This window comes from Asterias amurensis, chromosome 17, assembly GCF_032118995.1.
Source record: "Asterias amurensis chromosome 17, ASM3211899v1".
Classification (NCBI taxonomy): domain Eukaryota; kingdom Metazoa; phylum Echinodermata; class Asteroidea; order Forcipulatida; family Asteriidae; genus Asterias; species Asterias amurensis.
The window spans coordinates 9,402,426-9,423,450 of record NC_092664.1 but is presented as its reverse complement, the minus strand read 5'-3'; the positions used below and the strand labels follow the sequence as shown (position 1 = coordinate 9,423,450).

The 21,025-nt window shown below is 39.7% G+C and overlaps 1 protein-coding gene across 3 annotated transcripts in view; it reads left to right on the top strand.

Annotated features, from left to right (window-relative positions):
- Window positions 1–13: 13 nt before the first annotated feature.
- The window catches only part of LOC139949593 (uncharacterized protein C8orf34 homolog), a 32,203-nt gene continuing 11,191 nt past the window's right edge, over window positions 14–21,025 (top strand). For 2 of the 3 annotated variants that reach the window (XM_071948002.1, XM_071948001.1), the window contains exons 1-7: window positions 14–172; window positions 1,600–1,692; window positions 5,878–5,944; window positions 10,649–10,744; window positions 15,962–16,087; window positions 17,827–18,010; window positions 18,941–19,107. In XM_071948002.1, the coding sequence (XP_071804103.1) occupies window positions 110–172; window positions 1,600–1,692; window positions 5,878–5,944; window positions 10,649–10,744; window positions 15,962–16,087; window positions 17,827–18,010; window positions 18,941–19,107 (796 nt within the window). In that variant the 5' untranslated portion in view covers window positions 14–109. The remainder of the gene's footprint in view (window positions 173–1,599; window positions 1,693–5,877; window positions 5,945–10,648; window positions 10,745–15,961; window positions 16,088–17,826; window positions 18,011–18,940; window positions 19,108–21,025) is intronic. The other variant, XM_071948003.1, reaches the window with a different exon arrangement.

The following is a 21,025-nucleotide window of genomic DNA, read 5'->3' as shown; positions in this document are numbered from 1 at the left end:
GTTGGTTTGGTTTTGAAGTATTTGGTTCCTATGTGGATCGACTGCTGAAAGAAAACCTCAAACTGGACTAATTTCGTCGGTCAATAAGGAAAGGTTTCCTGTCATAAAAATGGCGAGCCAGCAGAGAGTGCAGACATACTTAGAGAAGCATCGGATAAGTACACTATTTGAGGTAATCGGGAAGTATGACATATAGAGAAAGGGGCATCGTCCATATTATTCTTACTGCAAAAAGTTTAAGACCACGAATTGCATCTAATTCGGGAGAAAAAAAACGTTAAAAAATGCTATTCGAACGTATCAGCAGGGGGGGGGGGGCAGATATATGCAGGGGTTGTTATTGATTTTTCAATCCACTGTTACCGTTAGTGTTAGTGTTACAACTAACCTAACTAACTAAACTAAAAATGTAAAATAAATACACTAAGCCTCACAAATTACAAGCAAAGTGCCTCCTCATCAAGTCAGCTCAGGCAACTACCAAGGCTCAACTCAATTTTCAAGAAGAAAAACAAAAAACAAAAACGATCTGCTGGGCCCAATTTCCGATCATAGTTCTGCATACGGCAAGTGTATTTCACAGGTTATAGTGATGAATTTTGGCTTCTGTGCGTGCGTTAGAAGGAACACGTTGCCTTGGAACGGTTGAGCATGTTGAGTTGGTCTTATAAAATTGTTATTAAATAAACATACAATGCCATGGGTAGAAAGATGTTGTAAAAGTAGAATACAATGATCCACACAAACATGCCTCGAAATTGCACGGTTTTCCTTTCACCTCGTCAACTAACACGGTTGGCCATTTATAATTATGGAAGTCAAATGTTTGACTCCCATAAATGGCCAACCGTGTTAATTCGCACAGTAAAAGGAAAAACCACGCAATTTCGAGGCAAATTTGTGTGGATCATTGTATTCTACTTTTAAAACATCGTTCCAATCAAGCATTTTAATATAGAAAAAAGGTTACAAAACGCTTTTTATAGACCAACTCGCCCGATCCAAGGCAACGTGTTCCTTTAACGGACCATGTTACTAGGCATTCTATTCTACTTTACAGTACAAGGCTAGTGCAGAAATTCTGTGCTTGCACGTACTGTAAGCAGGGAATCGTGATCGTAAGTGTAGAATTTGGTGGTAAGCAGAGCCATGAAATTGGGCCCACACCACAGGTCTGCTGCTACGTACTAAAAGTGGTTGCTTACTCATTATTGTCACTTTACTCTCTGCGCTGGCTCTCCGCACAGCTGTAGTACTAGTAGTGGGCGTCTTTTTACTTGGTTTAACATCGTCTGCACCATGATATAGATTGCGCATTTTTATGATGACAAACTTTTTGACTTTGCCATCATATTTCCATAGTCAGTAAGTCTTTACTCTTTAGCAAAGCAGTTTTTCATCAGACATCACACAAAGTGCCACCATCGCAGAAATAGCCCTGCAGAGTTAAAACAACACCCGAAAACAATTCAATGTTCTTTTCAAATGTGTCAACATTTAAAATGACCTGTGTCGACAAACGACTCATTTGATCGCATTACATTACCTATATCAATGACTGTTAAACTGAATATTTGTTTATATTATACTTTTGTGCAGGATCTGATGGCGAGAGTAGTGAAGCATTTACCAAATGAGCCCATTCCATACATAATAAAGGTTCTGCAACGCTTTGAAGAGAAGAGCAAGCCGGTATGACTGCCAATAAATCATCTGTAATTTATTCTTTAGGCCAAATAATAAAAAATACCAGATCTTCCTGATTTTTTAAAAAAGAGGAGAATGAGGGCCTTACTATTTACTATTTACTATTTTTTTTTCAAGATGGCCGCTAAGTATTTCAAATCAAACAGGCCACTAATTCTTCAGTTTGAATCAACGGCAAACTTATTTATACCTATTAGTTGCATGAGGACCTGTGTTAACACTAACACTAACAGGGTCGGATAACACTCAAAAGATTTGCTGGTAGGCATTCACTAATATTGTTTTATGAAACAGACGGTTACAAGTGTTCGAGAGCATCAAGTTAGATTCGGGAAAAGCTCCTAGGCTCCTTTTTTTTTTTTTTTTTTTTTTTTTAATCAAAAAATAGTAAATAATAGTTTAAAAAAAAGGATGCGGCCCCAAAAAAGGATGCGGGCGGGGACGATCAACTGGTATTTTTTTGGGGGGGCCTTATAATAGATAACTAAATTTGTATCAGGGATAAAGAATAATAATTTCAGTTTTTGCACATACACCAATGTGTGTTTGCACTGTATACTCGGTACTTCCCCAAGTCACAGGCATATTACTCGGGTGGGATTCAAACCCACGAACCTTGCAATTCTAGAGCAGTGTCTTACAAACTAGACTACCGAGATTGCCCGGTAGCTAGAGGCAGTTCAAATCCTATGTTTTGGCAGCGGGTACGGCAACGATATAAAAGATGTTAAATGCACGGGGATAAAGAATATTAATACACCAATATAATTTATCCTTCCTCTTTTATATGGCTTATTTTGATTGCAGCTATCAAAATAAAGTAACGGTGATTTGTGGGGTAGTAAAATGCTAATTCCCTTCACTATGGCATTATTTCAGAAAGCATTATTACCTCTAATATAAAAATTTAATTAACATGCTGTATATTTTGAAAACGCATCAAAGATGAATGTCATCAGGGGTGGATTTCACAAAGTTAAGACTAGTCTTATCTCGAGTTAGGACAAGTAACTCGTCCTAACTTAGGACTTGCCACACGTTTTGTGTATCTCCTAGGACTAGTCCTAAGTTAGGACTAGTCCTAACTCTTTGTGAAATCGACCCCAGTTCCTTGAGTTTTGTTCTTGAAGGGGCACAGCAATTGTCCTCTTGTAAGAGGCACGTCTATGTGGAAAGCAAAGGGCATTTTTTTAATACAGCAATTGATGTGGGTGCCGTGGGTTAATTCGAGCCCTGGCATGTCATCCCCGATTCGAGGACCCGTCAAATCTCTGTTCCAAAATGTCCAGAAGGCTAGTTTGTTCAATGAAAAAAAGGGTCACATCTATGAGAACCCGTCACTTCTATGAGGAAAATGTACATTTGTCTTGGAACGTTGCAAAGGGCATTACAGCAGTTGATGTGGGGGCTGTGGGTTAATTCAAGGCCTGGCATGTCACTTTCATTCAAGGACTGGTCAATTCTCTGTTCCAAAAGGTCCAGATGGCAAGTTATTTGTTCAATGAAAAAAAGGGTCACATCTACATGTATGAGAACCCGTCACTTCTATGAGGAAAATTTAAATTTGTATTGGAACGTTGCAAAGGGCATCACAGCAATTGATGTGGGTGCTGTGGGTTAATTCTAGGCCTGGCATGTCATAGTTCATTCAAGGACTGGTCAAATCTCTGTCCCAAAAGGTCAAGATGGCAAGTTGTTTGTTCCATGAAAAATAGGGTCACATCTATGAGGAAAATGTAAATTTGTATTGGAACGTGGCAAATGGCATTACAGTAATTGATATGGGGGCTGTGGGTTAATTCAAGGCCTGGCATGTCATCCCTGATTCAAGGACCCTTCAAATGTCTGTCCCAAAAGGTCCAGATGGCTAGTTTGTTCAATGAAAAATACATGTCACCACAAGAGGGCATTAAGGCCTACATGCAAGCTTTTAGCCAGCAATGCGTCCGGGCGTCTTTTGGACGCCCTATTTCATTTTTGGACGCCCCGAAAAACTGTCGGACGCCCTTGAAGACGCCCTGTTAAGCTTAGGCGATTAATCGAATTGTCGGCAAATCATGGTTTTGATGAAGTATCTTGATGTATTCCCTAATTGAGCCGTCTTGCAACCACAAAGGGCTGTTTAAAAAAATATAAAGTCCCAGAAACAACCACAAGATTCCACAATTGATCCTGAAATACCAGGGTTTCTTTGAAGAAAAAAAAAACATCAAAAGACTCTAGCGCCCAGGCGGTCTCCCACAGACACTGCAGAAGTAACACAATGTATCATTTTACCTCCCCTGTGTGCCGCCTTGCCGCCGAACTGCAGACCACAATGGGATCATATTACACAAACCACAACCCATCCACAACCGTTTTATGAATGAAAGGTCACCCCATGTGCATTATGGATGCTTATTGGTTAGCTAGAATGAAATGGGCGGGATCTAGCTAAATATGCACACATGTAAGAACAGTCATGTGCAGTAGACACTTTAACAAGACACTTTATGTGTGTGTAATAGAACTCTATGGTGTAACTGAAAGGCCCATGTTCACACCATGGGTAGACAGTACACCCCACATATCCATACCCCGATTTGTAATTATAAATTGAAAGTAAGCGTTGTAAATATGACAGAATTTTAGGCTAAAAATTTAAATGATACTATTTTGTTGACATAGTGTGGGATAAATAAAAGAAATATGCTCAAGCTTACTGAACCTTGTATCTGGCCATTGAAAAAACAAACATAAATTTGATCAGACTCAATACCTGTTAGGCCTATTGTAAGCAAAACGAAAGAAATACCCAAATTGCTACTATCTGCCAGCTGCATGTTCCTGCAAGATACAATGTACAACCAATTTATCTTATACTGTCGACCATTCATTGTTTGCCGGCAAGGGTATCAAATTTCAGGTCAGACACCCGAGGTTTTCATTTCACACACAATTTATTTTGTCATATGAATGGTTGTAGCCTACTTCATTATGGGGACAGGAAAATCACAAATTTCTTCCAACATCTTGCCAGAAAGTCACCCGATCCAGTGTCGAGTGACCCGAGTGACTGTTCTAGCAGTGATTTTCCTGACCCCATGCAACAACCGGGACCCTCAGGGCAAAATAACAGCTCGTCCCACTCCCATTGTGAGTTCGACTTCCCTGATTCGAACCAAGAGACAAGCCAAGTCTCCCAACTGATGTCGATTCCAGTGACAGCGACCAACATCAGTCTGTACCATGCCCATCTAAAAAAAAAGGGGTAAAGAACACAAGATCTAGAAGAGTTCTCCCCCAAAAACAAAAGACAGTGGAAAAGAAATTTGTCCGTACATGGTTGGCTACCCAAAGCATACGTTGAGTTGAGCACACAGTAGATGCAATAGCTCTGTGGTACATGTCATGTACCTGGCTACATGATAGCTGAAAATTTTCCCCAAAAATTTGGACGCCCTGTTTTTCAATCAAGTCAAATTTGGACACCCTATTTTCAAATCCTGGCTAAAAGCTTGCCTACATGTATTGCCCAAGAAATACTTAGTGACTTTAAGATGTACCAAGGCAACACAAAGCAGCAAGCATTTTTTTTGGGGGGGGGGGTTAGGAAGATTTATTATTTGTTTATTTGTAACTTTAGGATGTACTCGAGGAAACACAAATCAGCAAGATTTTTTATTTTTTTTTGGTTAGCAACACTTATTTGTTTATTTGTAAAATGCAGAATTACTGATGGACAAATGCTGTAATGGATGAAAGACACTGGACACTTTTGCTATTTGTCAAAGACCAGTCTTCTCACTTGGTGTATCTCAATATATGCATAAAATAACAAACCTGTGCAAATTTGAGCTCAAATGGTGGTCGAACTGCGAGGTAATAATAAAAGAAAGAACACCCTTGTCACACGAACTTGTGTGCTTTAAGATTTTGGGACTTCAAAATCTAATTCTGAGGTCTCAAAATTAAATTCGGTGAAAATTACGAACTTTCTCGTAAACTATGTTACTTCAGAGGGAGCCGTTTTTACAATGTCTTATACTATCAACAGCTCTCCATTGCTTGTTACCAAGTAAGTTTTTATGATAACAGTTATTTTGAGTAATTACCAATAGTGCCCACTGCCTTTAACCGACATTTTGATATTGTTTTTTTTTGTTATCATCATCTTGATTTGTTTTGCAGTCAGAGCCGAAACACTCCTCAACAATGCCGGCCGTGAAGAGAACTCCAGGAGGCTGGGCAGCAGCATGTAAGTTGCCTCTAAGACTAGCTCAAACGTTTCATACCTAAATCCATCAAAGTCATCGAACAAAGTCATCAAATCACTAGTGTAGTCAGGGTATAGACCTTCATCACGGTGTAGCCGTTTTGAATTTCTCCCATTGATATCAATGTTGCCAAACCGAGGCTGGAAGAACAAAAATTAGTCTGGTTCCTATTTTCAAAATGATTGTTAGCATTCATTGCTGTTATTCGATGCGAGGAACATGACCAAGATGGAGGCAGCATGGTAAAGGAGTATTTGGGTTTTCACAAGGATTTGGTCTAGTGTGGAAAACGGTCATACCTAGACACCCATAGTGTCTCCAAAGCTGTTGTCCAAGTTTGTAAGTTTTTCCAGTGTGAAAGGGATGTACCTAGACATCCATGCTTCTTCTTAGCTAGCTTTGCCAGGTTCTGTAAGTTGTCCAAGGGAATTTTTGAAATGGGTGGTACTGTTGGCGTGGTGGTATCTTTCCTCACCTTCAGCCTCTAGGACCCGGGTTTGAATCACGCCAGGGGGCACGCCGTGCATTGGGGTTTAAGTACCTACCTGACTGTGTGGGTTGTTTCCATTGAAACCGATACCAAGTTTGTAGCGCAACAAGCTCAGCCGATCACCAAACTGGTGGTCAGTTGGCGTAGTGGTATCGTTCCTCCCCTTCCACCTCTGGGACCCCTGTTCAAAATCGCCAGGGGCACTATGTGGATTGGGGTTTCAGTCCCTACCTGACTGCAAGGGTTTCCCTGGAATAATTCTCTGGGTTTTTACTCTCACATCCAACCTCTGAAACGTCCTTCCTTGTCTTTTCCCCATTGCGTTCTTGGCTAGTACAGTGATTAATTACGCTTTTTGGAGACTTATGCAAGATCAAAGAAGAATGAGAGGGGACCATGACTTGGTGCCTCTTTTGCGCCTCTTAAGAGCGCAAGATCAAAGAAGAAAGAGAGGGGACCATGACTTGGTGCCTCTTTTGCACCTCTTAAGAGCGCAAGATCAAAGAAGAAAGAGAGGGGACCATGACTTGGTGCCTCTTTTGCGCCTCTTAAGAGCGCAAGATCAAAGAAGAATGAGAGGGGACCATGACTTGGTGCCTCTTTTGCACCTCTTAAGAGCGCAAGATCAAAGAAGAATGAGAGGGGACCATGACTTGGTGCCAGGAATTTATTAAAATGTGCTAGATTCTAGCACATTTTGAATGACCCAATTCCAGGGGTTATATAAGCGAGTTTAAGGCATGATGGGAAAAATTGCTCGGCAAGACGGATCTTGAGGTTGATTCAAAAGTTTATTGGGGTATAACGTCTGACTCTCCCTTATTTTTGATCCTCCCTGTATCTATTGATGATGGAAACCACAGCTGATCCCGGTGAGTATTGCTGTGTGCTCCCAAACTAACTCTGTACTGTACCTTTGATCAATTCAAAACTACATGTACAACCACATACTCGCCCTCCATACCCTCTCCACCATAGAGTTATTTATAAGAACTAGAGGGCTGACTGGCCTAATGTATATACGCGACCCGGCATGTGCGCATGCATCCATTTTGTATATATTGAAAACAAAAAAAATTGCATAGCATGGCGTGTATTTATCATACACACACACACACACACTGACGTGTAGGCCTACTTCATATGCAACACGCGTACAGTGTTCATCTCACAAAATTGCGTGCATGCCTCCTTGCGGTCCCGTCGCGTTTGTGCACGCACACGCAGCATCACCAGTGCGCCCTCTAGTTCTAATATATAAATATGCCCGTCACACACCTCCAGTAGAACAGACAGACTTGTACCATGACACCCCTTTCATACTCTACACAGTGAACATCCAAAGCCAAACTTGTGTAGCGACATTCATTCTCACTGTTTGTTCTCGTTGAAGATAATTTTTCAAGCACCTTTCACCTTCAAACAAACCACTAAACACCAAAAGACGTGATCATCAACAAGCCTGGAATTTCATCTTTGAAAGGACATTGCCGTTTTTGTTTTAAGAAGCGGGATATAATTTTCATCCTCAATTAATATGCTTAGCCTTCTTCTTCAAGCGTGTTTGCAAGTGTAAAAGCGTCCCAATAATGGTGGAAAAACACCGGTATGGACATAAATTAATATGAAATTGACCAGAAAATTAATTGGTCTATATAAAGTTATCATTGACATCAACTACCAGTTTGAAATTACGGAAAGCTGCAATGGCTTTGGATGTTTTCCATTGTAGTGTACCTCATGTCAGTTCAGAATATTTGCTACATGTATTTGTGGAATAAGCCATATGTGTGTTAGATTTTAATATTGTCTGGTACAACGATGTGGTTGATCACAAGTTACCACTTGAACTTAAATTCCTCAGACTATCGAGACAGTTGCTATGTCACATGATTAGGGGCAAGGTTTTGCGTAGTTATGTTAGAGACTATGAACACCCATCTGGGCCAAATTTCATGGCTCTGCTTACCCGTAAGCACAGAATCGGCGCTTACGGAAGCAGGGGATTCTGTGCTTACGGCAAGTAGATTTCACGGGTTAGCGGCGAATTTGGCTTCTGCGCGTGCGTACTCCCCATTACTAGGCATTATACGCTTACAAGGCTAGCGCAGAAATTCGGCGCTTGCATGTAAGCAGGGAATCGTGATCGTAAGCGCAGAATTCGGCGGTAAGCAGAGCCATGAAAATGGGCCCTGTACACATTTCTGAATGGATGTGTTTGGCGCAGTTACCAGGGTTTGCTCAGAATCTGGAAGGCTATTCAAATGCTTGCCCCGAACCATTTAACATAGCAACTGTCTCTGTAGTCTGAGGAATTCAAATGTGTGTTACATTATGACTAAGCAAGTCATTGTACCAGACAGTATTAAAATCTAACTCGCGAATGTTTTATTGTGTTGTTTTCTTCCGTCTTATCACTCCCCTCTCTCCTTGTTATCAACTCGTTTCCAGGGGTTTATTTTGTGTGAGGAGTGAATTAATGAAATTCAGCAGTTTTTAATCCCACCTTCTTTTCCGCCAGCGTGTTGCACATGCTACGTTATAAATGTTGTAGCATAAAGGTTGTTGTGATTGGAATTTGGGTTTTTGCGATTGCAATTACGGTTGTGGAAACCCCTAACCATTCAAGCTTGTGAGAACAATTTTAAATATCTAATCATTGTGTACATTATTTATAATATTGGATTTTTTTATAAATGGAAATGTTATTGTTTATTTTCCAAACCACAATAGCTATGTTTGGCGTTATTACAATATTTCCCAAAAGTCCCCTGCCACCTCAGTGATTGTGCTTGTCTCCCTTCAATACTGAATACAGCCTTTTTTGTTATGTGAAATGTTACTAGTAATGTATGTGTACATTGTAGTTCTAATATTGTGCATGTGTATACAACTGTGCTATGTACATGTAGCCCACGCATCTGCCCATAAATTTGTCATAACTGTCAGTGAATGAACTGTTTGGAAGTATTTTTCATCCTAGTTATACATGACCTTGCATCTCATAAAGGGAGTTATATACGTTTGGTAGTTGGAACCCTCTGTTTGTAATAATTATGTACCATAAACTAAACTGAAAATCAGTTCAAAAGCAGACTTTGCATTTTTTTTATAGATATTTTTGAAAATGTGGAGCGGTTACATGCATGAACCACCATGAATGAAGAATAGTCTGCTAAAAATATTGGAATAATACTATCTGAGAAGCGTTTCCGAAGTAACACTCTGTGGAATTCAAATATTGGGGGATTAAAAGTGATATCTTTTTCCGTAACTGCCAGAGTACATTTGGAGTGAGAGTTTATCAAAATGCATACTACATGTATACATGTATGCAAACACTCCAAAGCTGCACTGCATAACTTATTATCAAAGGTTTTAACTGCATTTAAGTTTCAGAGTAATTCATGTCATTACCAAACGTATGCAGACCCTTTTAAGTAAACTGTGAACGTTAGTAAATGTATTTTGTAGGTAGTCAATAAGTGTATTGTAACAATGTAACCTTCAAATGGTGGCATGGTGTAGTGTTAGCTCCCTGCCTGTTAGTAATGTTCAACTTGTTTACAGACTGGTGCAGTATGTATGAAGTTTTACCTATTAACATCTCGTCTAAATTTGGGGGAAGAATTGTCTTTGAATGTGATAATAACAGAGTGTAACACAAAGTTACATTCAAAACACTCTAACGACCCGTCAAGTTTAGGGGGGGGGGGGGGTTCGAATTTGATAATTTAGCTTTATTTTTTTGGCACCTCTATTGTTTGAAAACCCTGTCAGGTGCGTGTATCGATGAGGATATGGGGATACAATCAATGGGTTAGGGGAAGGGGGTAGGGTTGTTACTGTATCTTCTTCATCTTACCCTCATTGTGTCTTAGCCCTACCTGGTATGGGTGAGGATATGGGGGTACAATCAATGGGGTAAGGGGAAGGGGGTAGGGTTGTTACTGTGTCTTCTTCATCTTACCCCCATTGTGTCATAGCCCTACCTGGTATGGGTGAGGATATGGGGGTACAATCAATGGGTTAGGGGAAGGGGGTAGGGTTGTTACTGTATCTTCTTCATCTTACCCCCATTGTGTCTTAGCCCTGCCTGGTATGGGTGAGGATATGGGGGTACAATCAATGGGGTAAGGGGAAGGGGGTAGGGTTGTTACTGTGTCTTCTTCATCTTACCCTCATTGTGTCTTAGCCCTGCCTGGTATGGGTGAGGATAGGGGATATAATCGTCCATGGACGGCAAACATGAAGAAGTCCAAAGGCAGCATGGAGCAAGACGACCAGGCAGGTGAGATGCTTATACTTAAAAAAAAAAAGTGTTTAAATATTTTTTCATAGAAAAAAGTTTCAATAAAAAATGTAAAATTTGACTTGCTGATACAAATACATACATTATAGTAATTCATAGTAGAAAATTGGATTTGTCACATCTTGCTTTTCGATGTGAAGGTCTCAAATAATGTTCTGTAGAGACTGACCTTAAAGGCACTGGACATGTTTGGCAATTGTCAAAGACTTCTCTTGGTGTACTCCAACATCTTGCACAATTATGCTTCGCGCTTCAAAAATTTGGGCTGAAATGGTCTTCGAAGTTGCAAGAAAATAATTTGAAAAACACACTTGTTGCTGAATTTGTGTGCTTTCAGGATGCTTGAGAAAAGCTTCAGGCATGTGCAGTCTTTCTCAATTTCAAATATTATTTTAGTGAGAAATTACCTCTTTCTCAAAAACTGCGCTAATTCAGAGAGAGTCATTTCTCACAATGTTTTATACTACCAACAGCACTCCGTTGCTCATTACCAAGTAAGATTGTTCGCGACTATGTATTTTGAGTACTTGCCAAACGTGTCCACTGCCTTAAATAACATGATGAGTTAAAAGTATAATGTGCAACCGTATTTGAATGTGTGGGTAAAATTGATCTATTTGGATAGTTAAGGCTGTATTTAAAGTTGTCAAACTGGAAAAATGGAAGCACTCGAATATTTCCTGATCCAACAAAAACATTCTTAATCCATAACTGGTGCCTTTAAAACTGTAAAAAGTTTCCTGATTTGGAAACATTCCCAACAAATGTTATGCCTTCAAAACTAATAGCCCTTAAAATGTTTCCTGGTCAAGAAATATTCTCAATCTTAGCGATGCCTTAAAAACGGGGAAATCTTCAAAACTTTCCTGATCAGAAAACGTCTGTTTCTTGCATAATGTTTCTAAAACGGGAAGTATTAATGAATATTAACCTACTGCATTGTGTTTGCATGACCATTTATAAAATGTATTGCCTAATATAAACTTAAAGGCAGTGGACACTATTGGTAAACTCAAAATAACTATTGGCATAAAACCTTTCTTGGTGACGAGTAATGGGGAGAGGTTGATGGTATAAAACATTTGTGAGAGACGGCTCCCTCTGAAGTGCCATAGTTTTCGAGAAAGAAGTAATTTTCCACGAATTTAATTTTGAGACCTCAGATTTAGAACTTGAGGTCTCGAAATCAACCATCTAAACGCACACAACTTCGTGTGACAAGGGTTAATTTTCTTTCATTATTATCTCGCAACTTCGATGACCGATTGAGCTCAAATTTTCACAGGTTTGTTATTTTATGCATATATGTTGAGATACACCAACTGTGAATGCTAGTCTTTACAGTTACCAATAGTGTCCACTGCCTTTAATATGTTGGTGGTCTAGCTGATGGGTGCTTTGTATTATTATGTGCGCTGTACACTTAAAACTGCTATTGAGGAACCCTGCCTTAAACAATGCTAAAACTACTCACCTCAAACAATTTGTTTTAAGCAAGTTAACACAGGTTAAAGCAAAGTACGACTTAAGCTTACCTACATGTAGTTTGAAAAGTTTGCAAATTCAAAAACTCATGTGCAGATTCAAAAGTACTACCAATATGAGTCTCTGACTTCCTGCAAACCCAAGTTTTAAAGGGTCACATCGCCTTGGATCGGGCAAGTTGGTCTTTAAAAAGCGTTTGAAACCATTTGTTATGAAATGCATTTTGGTTAGATAGATAATTTAAAAGGTAGAATATATTGATCCACACAAATATGCCTCGAAATTGCTCTGTTTTAAAACGTCGCCAGCTTACACGGTCGACCATTCTATTGAGGCAAAATTTTGACTCCACAAAATGGCTGACCGTGTTTGTTCGCAACATAAAAAGGAAAACCGGGCAATTTCGAGGCATGTTTTTGTGGATCATTGTATTCTACTTTTAAATTATCTATCTAACCATTTCAGAACAAATGGTTTCAAATGATTTTCAACGACCAACTCGACCGACCGAGGCAACGTGTTCCTTTAACCTTAGACAGACCTACATCTTGCCATGTGCATTTGCTTCATAAGATTGCTCTACACTTCCATATGACTATATTGCACAATGCGGAACGCACTCTGCATAATGTGCGTCACCACTTCAACCATTTCGGGAGTCAACTCATGTGCAATGGGTCAATGACAAATGCACTGCATGCCGGTTCCTAATCAAAAGGCTTGACACCATGCTATTTATTACTAGAACTTACTTTCACTTCAGCCTCATCACTTTGGCCACATGGATTTGTACACGGAGAGAAAAACAAGATGGCCGCCATAATGATTTGATTTAGGTCATGTTAGTAATCATGCTTAAGCCGTATCCGAAACGGCGACTTTGGCTGCAGCTACAGCTAGATCAGCGTGTCTGCAAGTGTTGAAGAATAGGCAGACACACGCGATCTAGCCGTAGCTGTAGCCGAAGTTGCCGTTTTGGACAGAGCCTTCACCAAATTGCATCAACAAGTAAAACTGCAACATGGAGAGAAAAACAAGATGGCCGCCACAATGATTGAGGTCTGTTTGTATGCATGCTTATTTACCATTGCATCATCATGTGAAAAAACAGCAACGTGGCCTGTTAACAACTTACTAATGTTTTGACATAATCTCTCTCTCTCCCACTCTGTTTCCATTCTTCTCTCTTTCTTGAATCCACTTTGTTTCTGTTTCCGCTGCAATGTGCTTTATACCTAATTCCTTGTATAAACCCAAAACACTCTACCTATTGTTTTGCAAACATAATCGTTCCTCATCGCATTAACTTTAACCGTTCACCGCTCGGATTTGTCCCGAACTAATTATCAATTGCCTTTCTAATATTCATTTGTCTGTCATCCAATTAATGTAACGCTATTGTTTATGATTTGTGTTTACTTTCTGTTAACAGTCCCTATCCTCCCTGTATATAAATGTAATGCCCGTGTAATTTGTTTGTTTTCTCAATCAACACGTTGTCTCCCTGTTAACTGTACCGTTTATATAAAGTTGACTTTATACCCCAATCATAGCCCAAACTCCTTGGATTCTGGGGCCAATTTCATAGAGCTGCTTTAGCAAAAAAAATTGCTTAAGCACGAAAATAGCCTGCTTATTTTACACATGTTACTGGCCAAATGTCTTGCCAAATGCATTGCTTGTGACTGGTATTTAGCTGTTGTTTACTTAGCATAACAATTGAGTGGCGTCTTGGCCAGTAATCTGGTTCTACTAAGCAAGGATATTTTTTTTGCTTAAGCAAAATATTTTTGCTTAAGCAGCTCTATGAAGTTGGGCCCTGGTGGTTACCCTTACCTTCAGTCCGTTCAGTTGAGGTTTTGAGGTAGCACCATTATGTAAATCTCATTTGAGTAGTGGTGGTTCTGAGAAGATCTGGTGGTTTGACAACTCAACATTTTCGTGGCCGAGCGGTTAAGAGCACCGAATTCAATTTCTGGTGTTTCTGATCTGCAGAGTGTGGGTTCGAATTCCCAGCCGTGACACTTGTGTCCTTGTGACACTTAACCATTGCTTCGTGCTTCGAATGGGAGGTAAGGCCGTCTGGCCCATGTGTTGTGTAAACGCATGTAAAAGAACCCAGTGCACTTATCGAAAAGAGAAGGGGTTCGCCCGTTGTTCCTGGCTAGATCGGCAGCATACATGTGCCACACCACCTTACAAATCATTACATTATGCTAGGGATTACATGTAGGTCTCATAATCCTAACTTTGTCCCTCTCACCTTGCAGTAAAAATTCCCGGCGATTTGTATCCGTTGAAAAAAGGCGCGTTGTAAACACAGTTATTACAATTATTATTATTATTATTATTCCGATCAATATGCTCTGAGGAGGATGGTCAGCTCAATCGGGTGTGTTTTCGTGATTGTAATAAATATTTGTTTGGTTGAGTTGACCATTGTTTAATCACAGGCCAATGATCAAAACAGTTATTGGTTACAGTCGCCAAATTGCACCCCTGATTGAAACGTTGAGTTGTCAGAACCACCAATTCTTCTCAAAACCACCACGACTCAAAAGATATTTCCAATCGGTGCCACCGCAAACCTCATCTGGATATACTCCCACCATGCAAAGTTTCACATCCTACTTGACAACCAGTCCACTGACCCACACCCAGGTGTATTCAAATTGAGCGACTTCGATGGTTATCCCTCCCACACTATCAGAAATTCTAGCTGTATAGTTGGGCCGTCCTGACCGTGACACTCAAGTTGGGACTCGACCTCAACACTAGTGGGGCAATTCTAAATTGGGACGGTACATCTGAATATAGTTGGGCCATCCTGACACTAACACTCAAATTGGGACTCGGTCTGAACACTAGTTGGGACATTTCTAACGTTAAGGGGTGGAACATCGTCACATCCCCTCAAACCGCCTCCTGAACATCTGATGTCACACTTAGAGGCTCAGGAATATTATGCTAAAGATTAGCCTCGACCCTACGTCAAGATCCTGACGGTAACGCGGTACAGAGGTACCAATGATCTCGCTATCATTTTGCAGTCAAATTCTACAAATGCATCAGTACATGTACTGTAATTACATTGTACTGTTGTATCCAATGAAATCACTGGTTCTATCAAACCAATACCATTGCCTCAACCTTGATCACATCAGTATACTTTAATGATCCATCAGTTTCAGTTCCATTCATAGTGCATGCACTGCTGACCATCCACCAGGGCCCATTTTCATAGAGCTGCTAAGCACACAAATTTGCGTAGCATGAAAGTTTTTCCTCGATAAAAACAGGATAACCATACAAATGTTCACATGATTTTCAGGATAAGCAAACGACAGGTGATTACCAGTAACAAGCAATATACAGCAACTGAAAATTTGGTTGGTAATCATGTTTTTATCAAGGAAGAAATTTCATGCTAAGCAAATTTTTGTGCTTGGCAGCTCTATGAAATTGGGCCCAGATAGCTACCCGCTAAAATATACAACCGTCCCCTTCACACCCTACCCCTTCAATATTCCCCCACCGTGTTACCCCCTCCCTTCATCCAATCGTCTGCCATCAAATACCCCCATTTAATTTTGTACCCCTCCTCCTCCCTGTCACTCGGTCTGCAAGTCCCTTTGTCTGTTTTTGTCAGTTTGTTTTTTTACTCTGTCTCTTTCCCTCCCGGTTATTTTATTTGCTCCAAAAAATTCGCAGTTCGTAAATCCAAGAAGGAGTGGGACAGCAGTAAGAAAAGAACGACGCCAACGTCGGACACCGATGTGGAACATCTCTTTAAGAAGGGCGCGGAGAAAAAGAGTAAGACAGTAACATTTCAGTCCGGTAATTATGACTTCTATGGGGGGGGGGTTGGGTGGGGCTTGTTTGTTGAATATTGGAAATTATAGCATATTACGAGGTAACTAGTATACGTCTATTCCCACGAGGGACTTTGAGTGATCACAAGAGCGACCTATTTCCTGAGGCGGAAGGCCCAGGGAAATAGGCCCCTCTTCTGGTCACTCACAGGTCCGAGGGGAAATAGACATACACTAGTTACCGAATTATGCCAGTCAATATGTGTTTTATAACACAGCTCAGTCTTAAATGTCAAATAAGAACAGAAAAAGGAGTTTTGTTGTTGTTAAAGGTTCAAGTCAAGAGAGGGCGCTGTTACCGCGGGCACTATTTGCAAAGACTATTGCCCGCTCTGGTACTATTCCCGCAAAACACGGGCGCGCAATCACAAGCCTATAATAGTTCATCCCACGTGACCGTGTTTCATCCAACCGTCATAAGTACATAAAGCCGCTTTGTTGCAGCGTGGATGTATAACAAAGCAAACTCCCACAAATGACGTCAGCGCCATTGTCCTTTGACGCCCGCTCTCAACGGCAGAAGTGTTTTTAGTTTTTCAAAAAACCTTTAGGTAGGGGCCTGATTTTTTACTCGATAATTGCGAAAAGTTCAGAAGTGTACACATATCAAAACTACATTAAAATGGTGAACAAGTGCATTATAAACAAGTAAAAATACCATTTCTGTTGAAAACATTCCGCTCAGGTAGCTGTTTAAATTATGATTTGAGGCATTGCATGGTGAGGTACATTTATGTATTTGGTTTGCGTTAACACCATGTGTGTCTCTACTTGCCAGGTAGAATTTGTTTCTTGGAGAACTGTCTTTCTATATTCTACTAACGAGGAGTAGATTTATCAGATTTTTGGGGAGACTAGTTAAGATTGACATGTGAAAATTTCATTTCAAAAAGTGGTCCAATTTTTTAGATATTGCTGAAAAATCTGGAGCATGTCCATACAGGAAGAATAATCTCTAGTAGGAATATACAATCTTAGAAGCGTTTCTCAGATTCAAATTTTGGGGCATAACAAACTTGCCTTTTTACATTTTAACCACATTACCTCAAAGTGAAATGTTTCTCTAAAAACTTGATACTATTAAAATCTGCTGTAGGCAGTTTTCGCTTTAGTAACTACTTCACATCTCTCTTAACTTTTACTCCTCTTTTGTTTTCATCTCAAAGCGCATAGAGACTTCTCTGTGATTGTGATATGCGCTTTACAAAAATGGTTCATTATTGTTATTGCCATTAATATATAAAGACACTGGACACTATTGGTAAATGTCAAAGACCAGTCTCCTCACTTGCTGTATCTCAACATATGCATAAAATAACAAACCTGTGAAAACTTGAGCTAAATCGGTCATTGAAGTTGCGAGATAATAATGAAAGAAAAAACACCCGTGTCACACAGAGTTGTGCGCTTTCTGATGCTTGATTTCGAGACCTCAAATTCTAAATCTGAGGTCTCGAAATTCGTGGGAAAATTTCTTCTTCCTCGAAAACTACGTCACTTCAGAGGGAGCTGTTTCTCACATTGTTTTATATTATCAACTTCTCCCCATGGACCCCATTACTCCTAATCAAGAAAGGTTTTATGATAACAATTACTTTGAGTAATTACCAATAGTGTCCACTGCCTTTAAGAGTGACTATCAAACATATACATGTACCTTCCCTCAAAAAAATAAATAAATAAATAAATATTTCTCTGAACTAGGTGCCAAACAGTGGGCGACATCAGACGATGAGAATTCCTCCCCGCCCCCAAGGCGTACCGGACCCTCAGCTGCTGAAGAGCAAGAGAATCAGTTACTGAAAGAAGAAATGTCCGCTGCTAAACTGCAGCGTAAGTACAACAAAGATGAGAAGACTACCAAGGCAGCCCCATCCAGTCAAGAACTGTAAGTCTAAGTCTATTATAAGTTATCACACAAGTGCGAGCGGTTAAGAGCACAGGATTCAATTTTTGGTGTTTGATCAGCAGAGTGTGGGTTCGAGTCCCGGTCGTGACACTTGCTACGTAAAATTGGAGTAGGTGGCAACAGCCTCTGGAATAAAATAATTGTAGCCCACACCTTGAAGTGGCCTTCAGGCCTTGTGTTTTTGGCGACTTCCATAACAAAAATTTAAAAACAACTTTTGCCTACCAACGAGACCAAAGACCGAGTTGGATATGGGATGCAGATGTGCTATATTTTTCTGTGCTTGGCAAGTTTGTGACCGGTATCCTGCTCTTTGTTTTTGCTTGGCAAGTTTGTGACCGGTATCCTGCTCTTTGTTTTTGCTTGGCAAGTGTGTATTTGCTTGGCAAGTTTGTGACCGGTATCCTGCTATTTTTTTTTGCTTAGCAGAAAATTTGTAAGCAATATTTTCTGCTCCAGCGGCTCCACAAAATTGGGTCCTGGTGGGATTTGAAACCACGACCCAGGCATTCTAGTGTAGATATCCTAAAGGGTTTTGTGCCTTTTGTAGATCAAGTTTTTGGCCATGACATGAATCCATACTCACTGTGAATGAAGATGTATGTAATATAGTTTACCTTAGAAATGTCAGCTTCATTAGTTGTGAAGCTTTTGAGAAGAAAATGTGAAAATCCCCAAGCAATGTTTTCAGGAGAGTCACAAAAATCCGTCTCACTGACGAAAAAATTTTGTGAAATCGTTTTACTCATTTCATAAATACTACAGCACCTCAGCAAGTATTATTTTAAGGGAGCTTTCTACCATCATTAATGTTAAATTGTTAAAGTTTAATGTAAATGTATGTTTGGTAATTGTCAAAGAACAGTTTCCTCACTTGGTGTATCCCAATTCCCAAATGTCTTTCCATAGGACCGAACGTCGTCAGAAACCAGGAGCCAAAGCCAAGAAGCATAAGCAGCAGCTAGCTGAGATGGCCGCAGCTCAACTGAAAGTAGAGACTCTGGGATACTTAGACAGTGGTGAGGAGCCCACAGACCCGGACCAAGCTGGCTACGAAGAAGCCATGGATCTATTAGGTATGACCCTTTCCTTACTTTTTTTTCTTCATTTAATTCTGGTTGTGAAAAGGGAACTTAATCACTGTACTAGCCAAGAACCCAATGGAGAGAAGATAAAATAGTAAAACTTATCCGTTTTCCGAAGTTCTTGAGCTCTGTACGTGTGTTGCATTTTATGACTGAGACAGTTTTTGGATATGCATTCGTGTGCGAAGTATGCATCTAAAATCCGAAAAACAACCAACAAGTGAGGAAAAACAACCAGTTATAAACAGCTCCAGCTGGTCATTATCAACCGTTTAAATACCCCCCACGTGATGTACGCTCCACCAATAGGAATAGCGAAACTGTCTGAGGCTTTGTATATTTATAAATAAATAATAAAACACGTTTATATGGTGCCAAATCCATCAAAAAAAAATTAACAAAAATAATAACTATGAAATTAAACCACAAAAAGCAAAAGAATTATGTCAATTCACTTGACAAATTCCCCTAAGTTAAATTCGTTATCACATCCTTCCTAGTGAATACAGAATAGTACAGTTCGTCGGTGCCTCATATCCAACCAGGCATTCGGCTTCATTGGATATTGGACGCAGAAGTACATGTTTGTCCGTTTTTCAGTGGCACTTCTGTGAAACTACGGGTGCGTTGGATTAGCTTCTCTGGGTCGACCCCGCGGTGCTCACTCAGGTGAGCCCCTGACAAGAGCTAATCAATCGAACACTCACCCTCTCCGTGTGACGTCATGCACCTGGGTTCAGCCTCAAGTGACCCACTCCACAAGCAGGGCACTTAGGGCTGACCCAGGTGAGCCCCTGGAATGACGTCAAAGCTATTCGAACACACCGGGGGTCGACCCAGGGAAACTACATCTAATGCGCCCTTCATGAACTAATAAAATCTACTTAATAATAATAATAATAATAATAATAATAATAATAATAATAATAATAATAATAATAATAATAATAATAATAATAATAATAATAATAATAATAATAATAATAATAATAATAATAATAATAATAATAATAATAATAATAATAATAATAATAATAATAATAATAATAATAATAATAATAATAATAATAATAATAATAATAATAATAATAATAATAATAATAATAATAATAATAATAATAATAATAATAAAAATAATAATAATAATAATAATAATAATAATAATAATAATAATAATAATAATAATAATAATAATAATAATAATAATAATAATAATAATAATAATAATAATAATAATGCATTTATAATGCGCCATCTATCTAGTGTACAAAACCCTATTCCGAGGCGCAGAACAAAAAAACAATACATATATACAATAAAAAGAAATGTAGAACATAATAAAGAATTATACAATGAGTAGTATCAGTACGGTCTACTACCAAGGAGTAGATTTCAGAGTTCTTAGTTCTGAAATGAGCTGTCCTGCTTATTAGGGACTTTTCGTTTTCGACAACGGATGGTTCTGTGACGGTTGTTCAGCTAAACGTTGTCGTTTTAAGCACAACGAAGATTCATCCCAAGTACTGTCGTAGAAATTGAGGGACGACCGTCCTCGAAGCCGACGCATGCGCAGATGACGCCAAATGTCATCTTTACCGTCGCAGAACCATCCGTCGTTGAAAACGAAAAGTCCCTAATGTACTACCGAGGGAAAGGTAGGAGTTGGTTTTAAGCAGGGTGTACAGTCAGTCCAGCAGAGCTCCGCTAGGTCAGCCTGAGCTGTTTTAAGCCCCACTCCCCAGGTCAAAATTCCAGTTGAACCTAGTTAACTGGGGTCAACTGGTTCAACTGGATAGTGACCAAACTCGTCCATATTAACCAACTGGTTTGGACTAGGTTTAACTGTGTTCAACTAGGTTGAAATTATAAACCAGTTGGTCTCTGTCCATTTTCCATATTAAACCAACTG